Source organism: Urocitellus parryii, chromosome 5 (assembly GCF_045843805.1).
Source record: "Urocitellus parryii isolate mUroPar1 chromosome 5, mUroPar1.hap1, whole genome shotgun sequence".
Classification (NCBI taxonomy): domain Eukaryota; kingdom Metazoa; phylum Chordata; class Mammalia; order Rodentia; family Sciuridae; genus Urocitellus; species Urocitellus parryii.
Window position 1 is genome coordinate 10,477,076 of NC_135535.1, and position 20,153 is coordinate 10,497,228.

At 58.4% G+C, this 20,153-nt stretch overlaps 1 protein-coding gene across 1 annotated transcript; it reads right to left on the reverse strand.

Annotated features, from left to right (window-relative positions):
• Positions 1-846: 846 nt before the first annotated feature.
• Positions 847-19,896, reverse strand: Gga1 (golgi associated, gamma adaptin ear containing, ARF binding protein 1). Its single transcript, XM_026410172.2, has 17 exons — positions 19,486-19,896; positions 15,699-15,783; positions 14,067-14,142; positions 13,482-13,580; positions 12,450-12,573; positions 11,733-11,833; positions 11,017-11,097; positions 8,960-9,100; positions 8,801-8,882; positions 7,581-7,688; positions 6,554-6,706; positions 3,962-4,026; positions 3,444-3,616; positions 2,872-3,059; positions 2,092-2,261; positions 1,763-1,873; positions 847-1,679 (listed from the first exon to the last, which is right to left on the reverse strand). Exons 1-17 carry the CDS (start codon positions 19,526-19,528, stop codon positions 1,569-1,571), a joined length of 1,911 nt encoding a protein of 636 aa, XP_026265957.1. The 5' UTR covers positions 19,529-19,896; the 3' UTR covers positions 847-1,568.
• Between the last annotated feature and the right edge of the window lie 257 nt (positions 19,897-20,153).

The following is a 20,153-nucleotide window of genomic DNA, read 5'->3' on the forward strand; positions in this document are numbered from 1 at the left end:
CCTGCAGCCCTTCAGGGACAGTAGGACAGTATGCTTGAGATGTGACCCTGAGACTCCAGGTGGGCACCTTCCAACTGCAGTTACTTTGGAGGTGTAGCATTCAGGGAAGGGGAGTAGGATGAGATCACACGGCCCTGTTCAGGTGGGACACAGGCATGAGTCACACTGTGGAGATCTGATAGGGAAGGGGCCCCGTGGGGACGTGTCTCCTGTCACCCTGCACCACCAGCGTGGACCTGGCTGTTCTGTGGACAGGGCTCAGCAGCCAAGTTCAGACCAGGAAAACACTGGATTCGACAAAGTAAAACTGGTTTCTTAAATGTGGGACCTCCCAGGTCCTTAGGGAGTGTGTCTGCTGCGAGGTGGTGGCCAGCCTCCCCTTCACAAGAGAACCCCGGCTCAGGATGGCACGCGGGGCTGGGGCCTCCTCACCGCGTGACCTCTGCCTGCTCCGGGTCTGCACCCTGGCCCCCTGGGTGGGGGTAAGCCGCAGCTAGGGATGGCCTCCTGCTGGGGTTCCAGGGGAGTGGGGCTCAGGGTCCCTCCAGGGCAGTGTGGCCCTGTGGGCTGAGCTCAGGAGGAGGAAGTGCTGAGGGCAGACCCCCTTCACATCAGACCCCCCCCCACAGGCAGCAGCTTCCAGCAGCCCCGCCCCCCACCGCTGGGTGGGACGCTCTGGTGGCTCAGCAGCCACAGGCCCCTGAGCAGGGCCTCTTCTGGGCAAGGGGGGGTGGGGGGGGATGATGACACCATGGCTGACCTCCCAAGATGGTGACAGAGTTTCACAGGCAGCCCCAGGACCCCTTCTCTCTCCATCAGCCTCAGAAGGGCCAAGACAGCGGCTGGTCCAGGAACAAGGACGTTTTATTTTCATAAATACTCGCGCCCCTGCCCCCGCCGCCTCCACTGCTAACCGTGGACAGATGGGTGGACAGGCGTGAGGCGCCCCAGGAGGCCACTCTCTGGCCTCACCCCGGGCTCTCACAGTCCCTCTAGAGACCTCAAAGTGAAGAGAGGCCCCCAGGAGGCAGGGCCTGGGTTGCGGCCACCGGCTACTCCGAAAGAAAAGCAAAGGAGCCAAACCACACAGCAGAGTGCAAACAGTGGGGGCACGGGTGTCCCCCAGTCACTGGGTTCCTATGAGGAGGCCTGGCTGGTCCCCAGCTCCAGCTTGACCTCCCGTTTATGGCTGGGCCTTCCCATAAGGCATGAGACAGGTGGGGAAGACCCCACCCGGGCTGGGGTCAGGGCTGGGCCCGATGGCCAGGCTCCTTCCCTTAGACCCAAGTCCTTCCATGGCTGGGCAGCCCCTCCCTGCTCCAGGACCCCACCAGTTTTGGGGGACCCTGGTGGTGCGAACCCAGGCCCAACCTCCCGCTGGGTTTGGCTCAGCAAGTGGGGAGGCAAAGCAGGAGGGGAAGAGTCACTTGGGGCCACAGGGTGGGGAGAGAAGCACCAGGCCAGGGGCAAGTGGCCATGGAGAACAGAGGGTGTCCTGGGCCACCACAGCCTCTCCCCAGGCTGGACAGCAACTGGCCCCGTCCTCTCCTCTCCCCAGCCCCTCTGTTCTAGAGGCTGCCCCAGGTCTCAGGTGGGGGGAACTGGTCCACGTCGCCCATCTCGCTGTAGGTCTGGTCGCCCATGGTGAAGATGAGCTTGTAGCGCAGGCGGACCTTCTCCTGGGCAGATGACGAAGGAGGAGGGTTAGGGGAGGAGAGGTGGCCCCGCCCACAGCCCCGCCCGGCTCAGCTGGGCCCTTCACCTTCTGGGGGTTGGCGAGGAGCAGGACCTGAGTGATGGCTGAGGGGTGGACAACGGGGTTGAACGCCGGCAGCTCCGTGCCTGAGGGGGGCTGCAGCTTCACCTTCATGACCTGTGGCAGGAGGGCAGACGGCATAGCTAGCCCCGGTCACCTCCCATGGCCTGAGGAACCCGGCCAGCTCCCCGCTGAGGGACTCTGTCCCTTGGCTCCCTTTTACCCCCAGCTCCCCAGCAAAGAAGGGAGACCCTGTCCCTGCCTGTCCTCAGGCAGCGGGCTCCCCAGCCCAGCCCTGCCTCGAGGAGGGGTGCCTGTCCGCCCTGCAGCGTCACCTTGGGCACCGCTGACTGGAACACGATGTTGCGGATGGGCTGGGGGGCAGTGCTGAGCATGGATACCACCACCACCAACACGTCAGCTCGCCCAGGCAGCGGGTCGCGGGCAAAGTGGAAGAGGACGCGGAAGCCATGCTGGTCGTACACGGTCACGGGCAAGATGCTGCCTGTGGAGAGAAGGGGGGACGATGGGCTCCCCAGTGGGCGAACCCCTCACCCAGCCTGCCTCCGCCGGGGCAGCAGTGCACCTGGTCCGCAGACGGGCAGGACGCCCCTGCAGCAGAGCCCTGTGGCTCTCAGGCTGGGGTGAAGGGCTGTGCCGAGTTTGGGTCACACACTCACTGTGACCCCGCTACTCCCCTTCTCTGAGCTGTCTTCCTACTGGTAAGACAGGGACATGGAGGGCGTGATACCCTGGGTCACAGTGAGCTCATGGAGACGGCCAGAAGGAGAGGACAGCTAGCCCTCGTGTCTGCTCAGGGCCTGGTGCTGGGCAGTGGCCTCCAAGTGCTCCTGGGGGACATGTCCTAGGCTTGGTCCTGCATTTTTATTACAGTTTGGTTTCATAATCTTGGGGCCCAAACCCTTGTATCCCGACTCCTGCCTTCCTGGGGAGCCGGGCCAGGGTCTGCCTCCCAGGAGCCCCGGCTGCAGGACCTGGGCTCACGCAGCAGCTTTGCAACTGCTCTGGGCTCCCCACTGAGGTGGCCAGTGGCAGGGCCCAGGGGACAGCCACTGACCTGGCCCCGCCTCCTCCTCCCACCCTGCCCCACTCACTGGGTTTGATGGACTCCAGGGGCACAGTGATGTTGGCCAGTGAGAGCTCAGTGGGCAGGGGCTGCTGTGGAGGCCCAGGGGGCTCTGGGGACACGGCGTGGAGGAGGCTGGCGGCACTGGGGCTGGGTGAGCTGCTCTTATTCTGTAGGTCCCGGAGTGTGAGTCGGGGGGCTGGCTGCTGCTTCTCCCTTATTGGGGAACAGTGTGTTAAAAGTGACTCTTTGGTGGTCAGGAGATCAGGGGACTAGGAAAGGCTGGGCTTCCTGGCCCATCCCCACATATCACTCTCTCCCCGGCCTTCGGTCACCTCGCCAGTAGAATGGCCAGCTCCTGTTCCCCCCGACACCCCCCCCACCTGCCCACTTTAGCTCTGTGTCCTTCCTGTTGCTGGGGACTTCTGGGGACATGTGAGTGGGCACAGATTCTCTCCATAAACTCCACTCTGGAACCTTCACTGAGCCTGCTTTGGTCACTCTGGGAACGGCAAGCCTTCCTGCCGGGCCCGCGCAGGCCCAGAACAGCTGGTCTGCGGGGACGGAGGCTCCCTCCCGAGTCGGCAAGGCAGCCCTCACCACCGCACTTGCTGGGCCTCTGGGGGCAGTGACTGCTGCAGGAGGGTCTTCCCCAGGAGGTCCAGGTCATCCAGGCCACTGCTGGCCGGCTGGGGCATCTGTCCTGGCGGCCGGATGTCCGTGCTGGGGACCTGGGCTGAAGCGGGGGCTGGAGGCTCAGCACCGTCTGAGGACTGTGGGGCAAAGAAAGTGGTTGGAGGGCTCCTGAGGAGGGGACAGGGTCCCGGCCCTGTCGTGAGGTTGAGTGGCTGGGGACTCCACATTCCAGGTACTTCAGTCACCCTCCAGGGACCCCAAGACTGGGCTACCGCCTCAAGGGAGAGCCAAGGCTAGGACCTGGGTGTGACGTGGCCAACAGCGAGGACAGGACAAACTGCTTCTCTCTTCCCTGGGTGTGCCATCAGGGAGCCCAAGGTCCCTTCACTGTCACCCTCAGGCTGCTCCTCCCTGTCCCCCTGCCCCACTGCCCCACTGCCCCAGGGGCTGGGATAAGTGGGGCTGTTCCAGGCCCCTCCTACCTGGAAGCTGTTCCATCCAGCACCGTCCAAGCTGGGGCCTGTAGGGGGTGTGGGGTCACTCAGGCCTGAGGAAGGACAGGAAAAGAAGGGGCTGGACTGGGCGCACAGGGGTGAGGGGCCTGGGCATGGCTGTTGATCTGGGGTTCCCCAACCCCCTATTTCTGAGAAGCTTGGCTCAGAAGGGAGAAACCCGCACTTTCAGAGGGAACTGGTGGTGGACAGAAATAGTGAAGTCCCAGAAGCCCATTTTGTAGCCACATGTGCTTCTCTTCTCAGCAGGCCACTGTGAAGCCGCTTCAAGGACAGAAGTCAGGACTTCCCCTTATGTTCCTCAGCTGGTGGCTGAGGGGGGTGCTGGGGTGGTGGCGAGGGGAAGAGACTCCTAACCACACAGGTCCAGGCAAGCAGGGGTCAGCACTGTCCTCCTGCCTGATAGCTGATTCAAGGGGTGTCGTCTGAGCAGCCTGAGCAAGCACTGTGGCGGCTAAGCCTCAGTGTCCTCATGGATCCCCTGGCATAGGTCAATAAGGCCAACTGACGGGAGTCCAGGACCACTAGGCCCTCTGGATGGCTCTAGGGACTGGCCTGCTGGTCAGCAGGAGGTCGTTAACTAGCCTGACCTCCACCTGGAACACCCCCAGCCTCGCTCACTCTGGGGTTTGATCTAGAAAAGATGTGTGACCCTGCAACTTCTGAGTGAGGTAGGTCCAAACTGAAGTACCCTCTGGCAGGCAGAGGAGAGGGCTCCAAGAAGCTGGGACTGTTGGTCTCCAGCCAGTACAGACCTTTGAGACCAGAGGTAACAGTGTCACTGTTGACATCTGCTGTGCCCAGAGTGTGGGCACTTTGGAAGTGCTGGCACACACCTGCCATCCCAGTGACTTGGGAGGATAAGGCAGGAAGATTTTAAGTTTGAGGTCAGCTTCAGCAACTTAGCAAGACCATGTCTCAAGGTATTAAAAAAAAAAAAAAAAGTGGGTCTTGCTTAATCCTCAAATGACCTTAAAAGGTAGGTGTGAATTCTTTAAGGGATGAAGGGTTAAGTCACCTGCCCCAGGTCACACAGTTGGAAAAGTGACAGAATCCAGACTTGATCAGGCAATCTGATTGCTGGTGTCTCTACAGGCACCTCTGTCACTTGGCCTCCCTGGGTCTCACCTTTGAACTGAGGCCACAGCAGCTGCTCTCACACCTGAGAGATGGCTTGAGTAGGCCAGAATGCCCTGACGGACAGGAGCCCTGACCACCACCCGCCCCTCCTGCCCCAGGGAGCAGTCAGGACCAGACTCCCCGTCCCGTCCCCAGGGCTGGGCTGTGAGCCGCCTGCACTTCTGGTTCCTGTCCCACACTCTGCCCCTGAGAAGAAACCAGAGGAAGCTGGAGGCACAGGGCTCTGCGGCAGCCACTGGGGGACAGGAAACGCCAAGCAGCACACCTTGCTCGCGTGCGCGGGCTGCTCTGCCACAGGGACAGAGTCCTGTCGTCGCTCCCCTGTCCTCCGCTGCCTGGCCCAGCTCTGCCAGGCACAAGCGACCTGCGTGAGCGTCCTTGCCACAGGTCACCCCGGCTCTTAGGCAGGTGCTGGCGGGGAGACCACAGTCCGCACTGCCCTTTTCATTTTTAAAATTTTCCATCATCATCTCTCACAAGTTTTTGTAAGTCACTGCCCTTTTCTTAAAGGAACAAAGGAGAGCAGTGCAGCCCGCTTCACCCCCAGAGCCCTTCCTGCTGACTCATCTGCACAACAGGGACCCGCGCAACACCTGCATCCCACCTGCATCCCGGGGTGCTCGGAGGCTTGTCGGGGACACAACGCGGCACTGGGCGCTGTGCTGCAGGAACACTCCAGAACACCAGGCAGACCTGCCACCCGGGCAGCTGTCGCTTCGTGAGTGAGAGAAGATGCTGGGATGGCACCCGGCACATGCCCAGCGTCTGCTCTGAGCTGCAGCCCTGGCTCCAGGTTCAGTTTCTACTCAAGAACTGGCTCAGGAAAATGCAGCATGGCTCTCGGCTTCCAAGCCATGGCTTTCCCACATACTCCTTGACGGGGCCCTGGCACCCCTTTTCTTGACCTCAGTGGCTATCAGGAGGAGAATGTTATTCATGCCTCTTCTAGGTGGGGCTGCTGCACCCAGAGGGGCTTGAGACTGGAAAACAGCTTTGCTGGCTGAGCCACCTGCTTCTCCCGCAGGGAGCCTGGTCCTCTGCCACACTCCAGTGCCAGCAGCCTGGCCCAGGACTACCATGGGTCACACAGCACCTTGGGTGCCCGTAGCTCCTGGCTCCTGAGGAGGGAAGTCCCTGAGTCTTCCTGCAGGTGCCGAGCCTGGGTGTGGCTGCTCATCAGGGCTCCTGAGGCTGGCCAGCCTCGCCCTTTGACTGTGTGACCTCACTCCTAACTTCCCTGAGCCTTGGCTTCCTCAGCCATGAACTGGCCTTCCACCCACCTCACGCCCTCACCAGATCCACATCTGGAGTGCAGAATGCTGGTGCCTGGCGAGCTGCAAGGTGTGCCCTGGGCATCATGCCCCAGCGCATGCCCACCGCCAGGGCCTCCCCTCCCTCCTCCAGGGCTGGCTCCACCCTCACCTAGAGACATGAGCTCATCATCCAGCAGAGAAACTGAGGTGCTGAGCTGCTCGGGGCTGGTCTGGTCCGCAGGGTGGGGGGGCATGGCTGGGTAGGTGGTGCCCGTGGGTGGGAGATCCAGGCCTGACAGGTCCAGCAGGGCCGAGGTGCTCCCTGGGTGGGAAAGGAGAGCTGGGCCAGTCCTAGGTGGACGCTTGGCCCTTGGAGCGTGGGGGCTGCAGGCTAGCGACACCATCCTCCCACCCTTAGAATGGCTTCCTGCTGCCCCTCCATGGCCACACCAGCCCAGCTGGAATCAGCTCCCAGGCCCTCCTTAGACACAGTGGTACTTCTGTTTAGAACTCAGTCACGCCTCACTTAACAACAGGGACACGTTCTGGGAGATATCATCACTGGTGTGAACACCACAGAGTGTACTCATGTAAACCAGGTAGCAAACAATGCTACGATGTCATAAGGTGACACAATCTTATGGGACCACCACCGAATGTGTGACTGGTCACTAACAAAACCTCACTCGGCAGGATGTGCCCGTGTTTCCTTTTCTCCCATGGCACCACTCCCCATCCCTGAGCCCTGCTGGCACTCTGCCACTTCTGTGGTGCCCCTGCCGCCCAACAGGGCCAACTCCAGTCCTGCACCATCCCAGGCTGCGGTTTCACCCTGGTGTGAGCCGAGTCCGTTGTCTTCTCGTGCCTGATCCTCCCTCCTGCTTTCTGTGGTTAAATCAGGCCTTGGGGGTGTCACTCAGCCCACAGAGCAGGTGCCTGATTCACCAAGTGGAAGAAAGGCCTCCTTCTCCTGTCTGTTCTCGCCCAATGCCCCCGCTCCCGCCCGCTCCCTGACGTCCCCCCCAGCTGCAGCCTCGCACAGACGTGGTCCAGGCTTCTCCCCTGGGGCTTCCCCATCTTAAGGGGCCAGGGTCACCTTGGCAATCATGTCAACAGCTCTGGGACCAGGGTGCCTCCTTCCACTCTGTGCCTCCAGCCTGGAAGGTCCCTTCCCAGCTCTCCTGCCACCTCCTCACCAGGGATGGGGCCGGCGGCCGCATCGCCGTTGACCTCCTCGCCCCGCACCAGCTGCTTGTACAGGTTGATCACCTGAGTGAGGTTGTCGTTGGCCTGCAGGATTTCCGCTGGAAAAGGCAGGAGGGGAGATGCCGGGCTAAAGGAACGTGGGGCCTCGGGTGGGCGAGGGGAGCACTCACAGCCCCCAGCCCCAGGCAGTAGGGTCGGGGGTCCTGTCTTGACTACTCAGCCCCAGGCCCCTGCTCTCTCCACCTCGCACCCCACCTCAGGCGCCCTCCACGCTGCCTGCTGCCCGAGCATCCCAGGAACACTCCTACCTCCAGGTGTCCACACTGGCTCTGCGTGGGACGCCTCAGGCCTCGGTGGCCTTGGCCCTAGTGCCTTCAGGTCTTCCCCCAGAGGCAACTCAGGGGTCCTTCCCTACCCACCCCTCGTCTCCTGCCTCCTTCCTCCAAGCAGCCACCACTGCCTGACAAGCTGCCTGACAAGCAGGGCATGAGTCCTGGCCATCACTGCTTCCCTTCATTAGGCCACAGCGCCTCCAGCAGACGCTGGGCAACTTCCACATGGCTGTACCCCAAGGGCCGGAGTGCCTGGGACAGACTAGGTCCTCACACTATGGCCTCTTTGGGCGCCAGAGCTAAAGCAACCTGGGCATTGAGGATCCTCATGGGAGAAGCCAGGTGCCTGGCGAGACAGGCGCTCCGGGGGCTGTGCCATAGCACCAGGGGAGGAGACACCACCGACCACTGCCCAGGGGCTCTGGCTGATATGCAGGCAGAGGACAAGGAAAAGAAACTACTGTGTGGCCCTGCAGAGGCCACCAGGCTCAGTTCTGTAACTGCTAGGGCTTCAAGATTCACTCTGAGTTTCCAGCTCAATCTCAGCAGCAGGACTGTCTACCCTGGCTCCGCCGTGTTCTGCTCTGTGGCTTGGGCTCGTCTCTCCCTCGCTGAGCCCAGCTGTGAAAAGGAGACAATGTGCAGCTTGTGGGAAGTAAATGAGATGTCTGTGAGGGGCCCAGCTCACAGGGTCTCCTAAGGACACCGGCAGTAGCCCTGCTCTCTGCCTCCTCCTTCCTCAAGGTGGAGACACCACAGTCAGGATGGAGGAGGAGGCCCCCTGGTGGCGGCTGCTTCCAGCTGCCCTTGTCTGGCAGGACCTGGACAAGGTCGGGCAAGAGGCTCAGGGATGGGGCTGCACCTGACCCCAGGCTCACCTAGGGCCTCATCATTGTCTTCTGTGTCACTGGCCAGTCGGAAGAGTGTGGGCCGCATCCGCTCACAGCGCTGGTACAGCTCCTGGGGACAGCAGGGTAGGGGTGTCAGGGTGGACATGGGCTTTGGAAAAGTCTGGGAGTGGGGAGGGGCGGACATACCTTCATGAGGTCCTCGCTGCTGCCGGACGCCGTGCCGCCCTGGCTGTGGCTCATCACCATCTCCGTCAGGAGTTTTACGTTGTTGTTCACCTCCTCGATGGCATTCACCCGCTTGGAGATCTTCTCCATCCGCTTCTGGTCCTGGGAAGCAGCAGCAACACCCCGAAAGCCTGTGTCAGGCCCAGTGGGAGCCAGGCACTGCCTAGCCCACCCCAGAAAGTGCGCACTGGAGTCTGGCAGAGGGGTGGCTAGCGTGCCATCTGCTCCAGGTGGAGCCTGCTACACCTTACAGAACCCAACACTCGGGACAGGGTGCTGTGGCCCAGGAAGCCCCCTGCAGTCACTTCCTTCCCTTCTAACAGCGCCCCCTGGGCCCAGGCCTCTGCACAAACTCATCAGAGTCTGCAGAGAGAGCCCAGGAATCCAGTGTCCCATGCTCTCACCAGGTGCTCCTGAAGGACCAGGGCCTCAGAGCCACACCTGTGGTTCCAAGCAACCCCCGCCCCTCCTTGTGTTTGTTTCTTGAAACCAGGTTCCTGTACTTGACAGTGAAGGGGGTCAGTCACGGTCACCAAACCACCCTAGAAGTCAGTGCAGTGCCCTTGCCAGTGTCAGTGGGTGGTGCCGAGTTTGCGAGCTCTTGGCCTTTAAGGGTGGCTATAGAGCTGGGCACAGTGGCACACACCTCTAATCTCAGTTACTTGGGAGGCTGAGGCAGGAGGACAGCAAGTTTAAGTCCAGTCTCAGCAACTTGGTGAGACTCTGTCTCACAATAAAATAAAAAGAGCTGAGACGTAGCTCAGTGGAAGAGCACCCCTGGGTTCAATCCCCAATAACACCCCCCACTGAAAAAAGAAAAAGAAAAACAAAAACAAAACCAGAGCTAGTGCAGGAAGCAAGTTGCCTGCTTACTGTGCAAGTACCTCCCTTGCAGGGCAAAGGTGGACACACGGCTCAGTCCTTCAAGATGACCCGAGGTCCTGCCCTCTGAGCCTCTGGGCACACACTCTCCAGAGCCTGTGCAGGGTCCCCAAAGGATCCCTTGGCAGAATCCATCTAAGACCTGAGCTTGAGCCCGGCCACCTGCCCAGACCAGACTCCCTTCCCAGGAAGAAGGAACCAGCAGCTTCTGTGGAGACCAAACTTAAAAAATCAACTGTGAAGTGGCTGCTATCAGTGGGGAAGTGGGAGACTTCATGCGAACATCCAGGTTTCTGGGGGAGGGAGAAGGGGAGAAAGGGAGCTAACACTGGGGGCTGAAATGGAGAAAACTGTTATGTGCACTGAGGATATGAAAAATGAACCCCACTATTATGTGTAACTACAGTGCACTAAAAAAAAAAAAAGAAAATCCAGATTTCAGGATTTTCTGGTGATCTGGTGATCCAGTCACGGGGGCTGCAGCTGGATGAGCGCTGTAGACCCCAGGGACAGGGTCGCCTCCTCCTGTCCCAGCAAAGTCTGCCTCAGAGCCCTTCACTTTTTTTTTTTGGTGATACTGGGGATTGAATCCAGGGTCTCGAGAATGTTAGGCAAGTGACCTAACTGAGTTACATCCCGGCCCTCTTTAAATTTTTTTGTTTTGAGATAGGGTTTCTCTGAATTGCCTCAGTTGGCCTAGAACTTGTCATCCTCTTGAGTAGCTGGATTACAATGACACACCACCACAGCAGGCTGACCCTTAACCTTTTCTTTTTAGTTGTCGATGGACCTTTATGTTATTTATTTACTTATAAGTGGTGCTGAGAGTTGAACCCAGTTACTCACACAGGCCAGGCAAGCCCTCTACCACTGAGCCACACCCCCAGCTCTCAATAATTTCTGATGTTTTTGGAACGGGCACCGGTTTTGCAGAAGTCCGTCCAGGGCAGGTTGTGTCGAACCACGGGGAAATTCTTCCTTCCACATGTTGGGCCCCTAGTGACAGCCCTTTGCTGAGACAACCCTCTAGCTGGGTCACGGCAGGTCCCCTGTCTGTGCACACACAGTCCCAGTTCAGTGGCCCAGCTCCACCCTCCCACCCTGGCTCCTCCCTGGGCTCTGGGCCCAGCCGTCACCTCCTGCACCATCTCCTTGATGAGCTTGTTGGCTGCCCGGAGGTCCTCGGGGTGGGAGCTCTTCAGCAGGCGGGCCAGCATCTGAGGAGACAGGCGTGTAACTGTGAGGCCAGCACTAGGCCGAGGGCCACAGTCCAGCTCCCCGTCTCCCGGTGTGGGACCTGGGCAATGGCTAAAGCTCTCTAGGATGGTGAGAACTGACAGATACCTGACGGGTGACCATAAAGACTACTGAGGCCCTGCACACAGAGCCTGGCAGAGGCAGGTCCTCAACAGACAGAGCTCCTTCTGCTACTCGGGCTTTCTGAGAACCTTTCTAGGAGGAGGTGGGAGACTCAACAGTGGTGGCCTCTGGGGCTGGGGAGAGAGCAGCGTTGATTCCCACCTCCATGTTACAGTCCTTGGTTTAATATTCTTCCTCTGCTGCTAAATTTCTTATCCACAAGTGCATGCTTCTTTAACAAAAAGCTAATAAATTGTTAATAAAAGGTATAAATATATGTAACTCCTCAAACCAATCCCAAGGACAACTCCTGTGTTTATCAAATGCAGGGACACTGTATGGGAAGTAGTCAACACGCAGTGCCTGTCACCCTCTAGAGTGACTATGCTCAGCAGAAGCCTCTGCTCCAAAGGCCAAGGCCTGGGCAGCCAGGAGACAGAAATCACTGGCCCAAACCAGCCGAGGTGCCACATGATTCTCCCTGCAGTCTCACCTTGGACTTCTCCTCATCTTCGAAGATCACATTCTTGGGCCGTGGAGGGGGGAGGGGAAAGATGGCATCCTCGGGAAGCTTGGGGTCCGACTTCACAATCCCTGGGGTAGATGAAGTCAGAAGGCTGTCAGCAGATCCCAGCGCCCAGGGCAGGGCGAGATGGGAAGGTACAGGACAGAGGCCAAAGCTGGTCTCTCTAGCACACTGGTTCTTGACTTTGGGGGGCTGGGGTCTACCCCGGACCTACCATACTGAACAGTAAAAAAAGAGGGTTTGGCCATCCATTGTTTAAGGTCACTCTCTGAGGAGAAGAGGCCCAACGCTACCTTTTCTCCACCCAGGCTGTGCTCCAGAAAGCCACAGAAAGGTCCCACTGACTGGTTTTTTTTTTTTTTTTTTTTTTTTTTTTTTTTTGGTACCAGAAATTGAACCCATGGGTGCTTAACCACTGAGCCACATCCTTTTAATTTTTTTTTTTTTTTTTTTTGAGACAGATTCTTGCTAAATTGCTTAGGGCTTTGCTAAATTGCTGAGGCTGACTTTGAATTTACAATCCTCATGTCTCAGCCTCCCGAGCCACTGGGATATAGGCATGTGCCACTGCATGTGCTGGCTTTATGTTTTTGAGAAAGTAAAGTTTCCGATCTTGCAGGCCCAGAAGCCCTTGAAACTGCTGGAGGGGGAGGGCTGCTGGTCCCCACACTCTCTGGGCCTCACCCTGCTTCTTCAGCATCTGGTAGGCCTCTGCGATCTTCACTTCCTCGGGCAGGCCGACCGTCCAGCTGTAGAGCAGCTCCAAGATCTTGTTCTTCACCTTCTCGGACGTCCTGGAGCCCAGGTACTTAAAGGACACGAGGAGGAGATGCTTTGACACTGCCTGGCCCCCTTCACTGCAAGCCCACCCTGGACCAGCTGCCTCCCAGGACTCCCTCGGGAGCCTTTGGACTCTGGGGTCCTCACACCCTCGCCACACTAGGCTGGTGCAGACTGACCTCACCTCCCAGCTCTGCCACCTATTGGATGTGTCAGCTCCCTGTGACTCAGTTCCCCCACAGAGGCGTGGCTGGAGAGCCAACGCAGGAAAACCAGAGCCCAGGGCCTGCTCACAGCTCATGGATGACTTAACCTTGAGATCTCAAGGAGGAGGAGCCAGACGCTCCCAGGCTGACCAGGAAGCAGCAGTGTGGCACTCTGGGCCCTGGGCCCCGCAAACAAGTTCCAACAGCAAACGGGCTGGAGAGGGGCTCTACCTCCAGAGCTGTCTTGTGGGAGAAGGGCGGGGACCACCCGCATTATATAGCAGCTCTGATCAAAGGACAGGTCTGAGCAAGGAATGGTAAACAGGTGGGCTCTCACCCCACTGAACATGTCCATGACCTGTGGGGGAGGACTCCTCAGGCCAAAGGCCAGAAGCTGAGGTGTGTCAGAGGCCAGGTAGGGTGCCATGGCCAGGCCTGCAGGGAGTAATCTTGAGGCCAGGGCAGCCTGAATAGGACAAGCCATTCCTTGGGACCAGCTTTCCCTGAGGACCGAGCAGCTCCACAGCTGCCTGCCTTCGGTCAGCCGAAAGTGTTCTCAGACGCTTCAAGCTACTGGACTCGGATGGGAGGGGCCGTGAGAAAGAATCTGTGCCTCTACTGGGTACAAGGTCCACAGGGGCTGAGGGGCTCGCCAGGGGGCCTGTCTGGGCGTCTTCCTTCTGTGGCCCTCGTCTGACACAGCATGTGTAGCTCAGGCTGGGGCACCCACCTTGGGAGACACGACTTTGATGAGCTCGTTCAGGAAGCGGAACTTGCCCACCTCATCGTGGAACCTCTTGCCGCAGCTCTTCATGCAGGTCTCCAGCACCTGGGCGGGACGGAGGTGAGGGCCCAGGGGAGGCGGTGTCTCCCACACCCCCACAGGGCCCATGAGGCCAGGGTGAGCACTCGTGAGGACCAAGATTCTGTGGCTCAGAGGCGTCTGACTGGTCTGACCGGCTAGGGATGTGGCCAGGGGCTGTACAGTGACCGTCGCTCCACCTGCAGCACTGCAGTGACCCCCTTCACCACAGGGGCCACCTCCCAGCATCACTTGGACACAATTTTGCTAATTTTTTTCTTTGTTAAAACTTAAGTTGGCATTATCTATTTTGGCACTATTCTAAACTAATCTGTGAAATCAGGATTAAACCTCACACATACTAATACATAATTATTAAAATAATAAAAAGCTTCCTCTCCCCCACCTACAACTCCCCTGAACTCTTAAGTAGAGCCGATGGACCCTCAGTCTGGCCTTCCCTGGTGCCATCACCTGGCTGGGGACAGACGGTACCCTCTGTCCCCTTCTCACCGTCAGGGCCTGGATGGCCTCCCACTCTTGTGGGGACTGGATCTTGTGGGCCAGCAGCCGGGTGGCAAGTGGAGGCCTGGGTGGGAGAAACAACACAGAGCCAGGGTTGCCATAAGGCCCAGTCACCCCAGGGGAGGGAAAGGGCAGCCCGCTAGCAGTTCAGCACTTTGTGGCTTCTGCAGGGATACGCAAAGGCCCACTCTGGATCACATGGGGAGCTGGGTGGTGGCAGGGCAGGGCCAGGCAGGCCCTAAAGCAAGCTGAGCCTTTGGCTGGTTTTAAGAAATACAATTGGTGGGCTGGGGATGTGGCTCAAGCGGTAGCGCGCTCACCTGGCATGCGTGCGGCCCAGGTTCGATCCTCAGCACCACATACCAACAAAGATGTTGTGTCCGCCGAAAACTTTAAATATTAAAAAATTCTCTCTCTCTCTCTCTCTTTTTTTTTTAGTTGTAGATGGACACACACCTTTATTTATTTATTTATTTTTATGTGGTGCTGAGGATGGAACCCAGGGCCTCACACATGCCAGGCAAGTGCTCTACCGCTGAGCCACAACCCCAGCCCTCTCTCTCTCTCTTAAAAAAAAAAAAAAAAAAGAAATACAATTGGTCTTGTCCCCTGCTTGTTGCAGAGACAAGCCTGGACAGAGGAGCAGAGCCTTCTCAGGGCCCATCTGGGAGTGACCCATGAATGATGTGCCAGGAGTGACAGGCGCAGTTCCCTGGGGACTCAAGATGGCAGGGGACTTCCTGCCGGGAAAATCAGAGCAGCTTCATGGTGGAGGAGGTGACAATGTCAACCAGATCACAAAAGATCACTGCCGGAGTCAGTGCAGCAGGATCCCATACTTTTTTTGTGGGGGGAGGGTACTGGGGATTGAACTTGGGGGCACCCAGCTACTGAGCCACACCCCCAGCCCTATTTTGTATTTTATTTGGGGACAGGGCCTCACTGAGTTGCTTAGCACCTCGCTTTTGCTGAGGCTGGCTTTGAACTCGGGATCCTCCTGCCTCAGCCTCCTAAGCCACTGGGATGACAGGCATGGGCCATCACGCTCGGCTGAGGATCCCACATTTAAGGCCAGCCTCAGTAACTTAGCAAAATCCTGTTGTCAAAATGAAATTTTTAAAAAGCCTGGGGATATGGCTCAGCGGTAAAGGGTCCCTGGTCTTAATCCCCAGTACCACAAAAAGAATGCCCACCCCTCAGCCCCTGCCAACAGCTAAGCCCAGGCAGCCAAGAATGTGTGTCCTGACAGGCGCGCCAGGTGGCTCTGCGAGGGGGGTACGGTTCTTCCTTGAGCAAAAAGTCTGCTGGGAGCATGTGGCTCTCCTGGCAGGGCCCCCAACAAATCCACCAGCGGGGGTGGGGTGGGCAGTGCCCTTGCCTCCCGATCACATCTTGGGGCCAACTGCTCATCCCCTGAGCCTCAGGGTCTTAACCTATAACACGGGCCCCACAAGGCACAACTCAGAATGACACACAAGTAGCCCTGGACTCAAGGGCCCACCACTGCTGCTAACTGGGAAGCTCCATCCGGTGAGGAGGCAGGTCCTTTCTCCCATGGCCAGGCAGGTGCTCGCTGCAAGTACAGAGTGTTCTGAGGAGTAGGAAGAGAGGGCCACCTACCCCTCAAAGTCCTCGTTGAGCTGCTCACAGAAGCCGTTGATGCTGGCCCAGTTCAGCTCCTTGTTCAGGGGGTTTGTGGCTCTGTCTGCAGGAGGAGGGGAGCATCAGAGTAGCCAGGCAGAGGGGCCCCTGCTCCCCGACCCCATGCTGGGAGCAGGAGGGACTGGACAAGCACACAGCAGTGGCCTTGCTTCACTTCCTGCCCAGACAGTCCCAAGACCTGTGCGCCCTCGCTCCAAGCTCCAATCCGGTAGGTGATCAGGTAAGGACCTGGGCAGGCCTCTGCTCAGCTTCCCACCACTGGGCCCCACTCTTAGAGGCTCTGCCCAGGGTCACTTTCCTCCTCCTGTCTCCTCTTCCTTACAGTTGTACCCCTGCCACACCAACTTCAGCTCTGCTGATTCTGCTTCTGGAATTTATGCTCAGAAAAGATCCAGAGGTAAGAGGTGGGGAAGCCACGGTCCCACTCTCAAGGAGCTGAGTGGCCAGGCAGTGGGCCAAGAGAAGCTAGGTTCTGTCACTGACAGAAGGAGGCAAAGGAGCCATGGGGCCCAGATGAGGAGGCAGGGCATTCGGGGGACAGGGGAAGCTGTCTGGAAGATGAAGCACTCAGCAGGGACTGGAAGGAGTCACCGGAGCTGGGGGCCGGCCTGTGACCAGTTCACAGTCAGAAAACAGAGCTGAGCACAGGAGGGTATGAGGCCCTTGGAAAGGAAAGCGGGTTTTGTTGTTATGCTGGCCCTTCTCTAGGGTGTGGCTCAGTGCCATCTCCTCCAGGCAGTCCTCCTGAGCTCTCCACTGCCCAGGTAGCAGTGTGGGGTGAGTTCTTTCTCTGTGTCCTCTGGATTGCAGACCCAAGCCTGCTATCATCCTGTGTCACAGCCGCTGTGTACACCCCTCTCCCCTCAGCCAGTGGAAAATGCACCATGAATGAAGGGTCAGCTGTGAGCCCGCGGGGGTGAGGTCATCTACAGAAAGGGGATGGGAATTGAGACCAGACACTTGTCCCTTGACCCCAACATTGTTTAAGAAACAAAGTAGGTCATAACTTCCCTGAACCTCCAACACCCCACTTGTAAAGTCAGAATGAAACAGGGACTAATTTCAGATGACAAAACGCTTTGTGCATGGCAAGGCCCTGGGAAGCTGGAGGGGGACCCTCGCTCCTCACAGCCTGTCTCTGAGCTTCACCTGTTCCCAGCCAGTTCTGCCCACATCTGGACACTGAGCTGGGTGTGGAGGGAACAGAGCCCAGGAGGTGGGACACAGAAGGATCTACAGAGCAGGAAGTTGGGGGCCCAGCATGTGGCAGGGGGCCAGAGCCTGGGGTCCCAGTGCCTGAGAGCCATCCACTCAGGGCATATTTATTCAGTAAGCCTGGGGTGCTGCGCCTAGTGCAGCAAACAAGATCAAACGCTTGCCTCCTGCGGCCAATGGCCCAGCAAGAGGAACACAATGCTAAGACTAATAGACAAACACAGGATACTGCATACTGTCTGTTAGAAGGTAATGTAAAGTAAAGAGCAAAAGGTGGCGTAGAAGACGCTGGGGGTGGCCATTCCCTGGGACTGCTCAGAGAAGATGGGCTGAATCAAGTGAAGCACTTTCTTCCTAGGTCTAAATTTCTGTCTCAGGAGCCCAGCAGGACCTCCCATTCCCTTAATGGAACAGAAAACCTTGCTGAACCCCTGGAAATACCAGGAATATGCCCTCCCCTATATACTCCACCTCCCAGGCCCCCAACATGGCCAAAGGCTGGGGAACACCAGTCAGAAGGAGGGAGGCCCTGTCCACTTGATGACACTCAGCTGGGGGTGGGGTGGGCAAAATAGGAAGTCTCCTAAAGTGTCAAGGACATGTGAGCCTGAATAAGGACACTATCACTGATTCTGGAAACAACTTGTGGAGGAAGGTGGGTCTTACAGGCCACCGGCTCTCCCCTTCATCTGGCTTAAAGTCCAAGAAGACCTGACCCACTGCCCTGGCCCTCTCAACTCTATCTGGGCAAGACCTTCCCTGGCAGGCAGCAGGGGAGAGCGCCTTGGGAGAGGAGAGAGGGAGGGTTTCACAACAGGGTGCAACTTCACCCTGTCACTCCAAGGTGGTGACAATATCATCATCTACCTCCAACCGCCACTAAGGAAAAGTTCAAAATTTTAATAGGATTCAAAGGGAAAGAAAAAGACAAAACAATCTCAGCCCTAATTTATCCAGAACTGGTCAAACCCAGGTGTTCCCAACTTCTGCCTGTTTCTGGACTCTGGCCTCTCTGAAAATTCCCACTGTTGCTAAATCTGTCCCTCCAGCTGAGCCCCCAACCCACCATGCAGGGATGGTGCATGCCAGGCCAGGTTCTACCCCTGAGCTACACCTGAGACTATTGTGCATCACTCAGACTTAAAAATTGTCTTGGGGCTGGGGGTGGTGGCTCAGTGGTAGAGCGCTCACCTAGCACGTGCGAGGCCCTGGGTTTGATCCTCAGCACCACATAAAAATAAAGAAATAAAATAAAGGTATTGACAACTACAACTAAAAAATAAATATTTTAAAAAAGAACTTAAAAAGTTTTCAATCAGCTTGAAATCAGTCAGCCAGGGCCCAACCCAACCTTCCGAGTTGCTGCTGAGACCTGGACACTTGTAGCATTCTGGAACAGTCAATGGCCTCTGAGTGCCTCCTTTTTACCCACCACATTCCCCACACTGGCCAGACTGATTGACACATCCCTGGGGATGGCGAGGTTCCAAGGCCAACTCAGAGTTCAACTCTGCTCAAGAATGGCTTAAAAGGGGCTGGTCACGACCCCAAACCACCCTGCAAAGCTCCCTGGTATGTCTGGGCCCAAGAGGCTTCCCTGCAGACCTGGCCCAGACAAGGGGTCAAAGGAGGAAAAGCCTTGGAAGAGAGCTGTCACTAGACCAGTGAGAAGCAAATCATGGCTTCGGAGGGCAGAGTCTAGGAGAGGGATAGTGAGGGCTGAGGATCCTCAGCATTGCAGGACAGGCAGCTCAGCTGGAGGGCGTGGGGGTTCAGAAGCCTGAGCAGGACGCTGTCTCTAGGGACAGACTGGGAAAAGGTGCAGAGGCCTTTGGAGGAGGCTCGGCAAGAGCTGGGAAAGCAATCGTGGACGGAGATGCAGAGTAAGAGGACCGGGCTGGGGGTAGTGACAGCGAACTTGGATTTACTTATGGAGCCTGGGACCAGACCCTCCAAGCATGTAGGTCTTCGGGGTGCCTCACGGTGGGGACCGCGGGGGAATCCTGACTATCCCCATCTGGACGGGGAAAGAGCAAATCTGAGAGTAATTGCAAGATCCAGGATGGACAGGAGGGTACCGCTCCACCCAGGGCCCTAGAGTGAATGGGGCCTGAGAAGGGTGCGTCCTTTCGGGGTCTGAGATGCAGCCCCGGGAACCGCTCCTTCGCTCCCTCCCTGGGCCCAAGCGAAAACTCGGGGGCCTGCTCTTCGGCGGAGCAGCCCGGGCCTGAGGGGGCTGAAGGCTGCCCTCCGGACAGGGGGTTCGGGCGCAGCTCACTCCCGCCCGGCTCGGGGTCCAGGCCCCAGCATGGGTGGGTGGGCGGTGCCCGCTGCCACCGCGCGGCGGCGCAGCCCGCGGGGTCTTCCCGCAGGTCAGGGTCGGAGGGGCCGACTCGGGACACCGCCCCTCCCGAGCCGGGGGCGGGGCGTGAGGAGGGGGCGCCGCGTACCCCGCCCCCGCCGGGAAGGGGCCTGCCTCGCGCCCCCGGTTCCGGTTCCGGTCCGGCCCGCGCCCCTCCCGGACACTCACTGATTCGCGCCTCCAGAGTCTCCGGCTCCATCGCTGGCTCCATCCGCCACGGGCCCCCGGCTCGGCACCGCCCCCCGCCCCCCGCAGCTCTCGCGGGACCTCCTCGGCACCGCCCTCTGTCGATTAAAGGGGCAGCGTCCGCTCCAACGCGCTGGAGCGGCGCGCAGGAGCGCTGGGCACCATAGAGAAGCGAACGAGCTCGCCCAGAGCGTCACCCGCTCGTCCAACCCCTCCCCCAGACGGGGAGGCGGTGCTGGGAAGGACCCGCCGCCTGCCTTCCCGTTCCCGGTGTTCAGGCGGGAGAGGAAGCGGAGAGACGGGGTGCTGAGGGCAACACCATGGAAACCCTACGGGACGCTCTAACTCGTTCTGCGTCACGGAGATACTTGTGACCGCTTCCGGAAGGGCGCTCCGGGGCCATGTTTCTGAGGGGCTCTGAGGTCACTTCCGGAGCCCTAGGGGTACTTCCGTTTAGACGTGAAGTTGGGAGGGTAGCCTTAAAAGGGCAATAACCCATATTGGCCGCTGTGAAAATGACGAAAGTAAGTGCTTACGGTGTTCCAGGCATTGCTCTAAGCATAATAAGCATAATGTGTGTGTGTATATGTATATTGTGTGTTTATATATGTACACACACACACACACACACACACACACTAGTCCCTTAC

What these genes read in the sequence shown, in the direction of transcription:
- Gga1 (XM_026410172.2), bottom strand. Translation starts at nt 19,528, where the DNA reads ATGGAGCCAGCGATGGAGCCGGAGACTCTGGAGGCGCGAATCA. An exon ending in AAGATGAGGAGAAGTCCAAG is followed by an intron (nt 11,098 to 11,732) that starts GTGAGACTGCAG and finishes CTGTCTCCTCAG; the next exon opens with ATGCTGGCCCGCCTGCTGAA. An exon ending in GAGGCCCAGCAAGTGCGGTG is followed by an intron (nt 3,060 to 3,443) that starts GTGAGGGCTGCC and finishes TTCCCCAATAAG; the next exon opens with GGAGAAGCAGCAGCCAGCCC.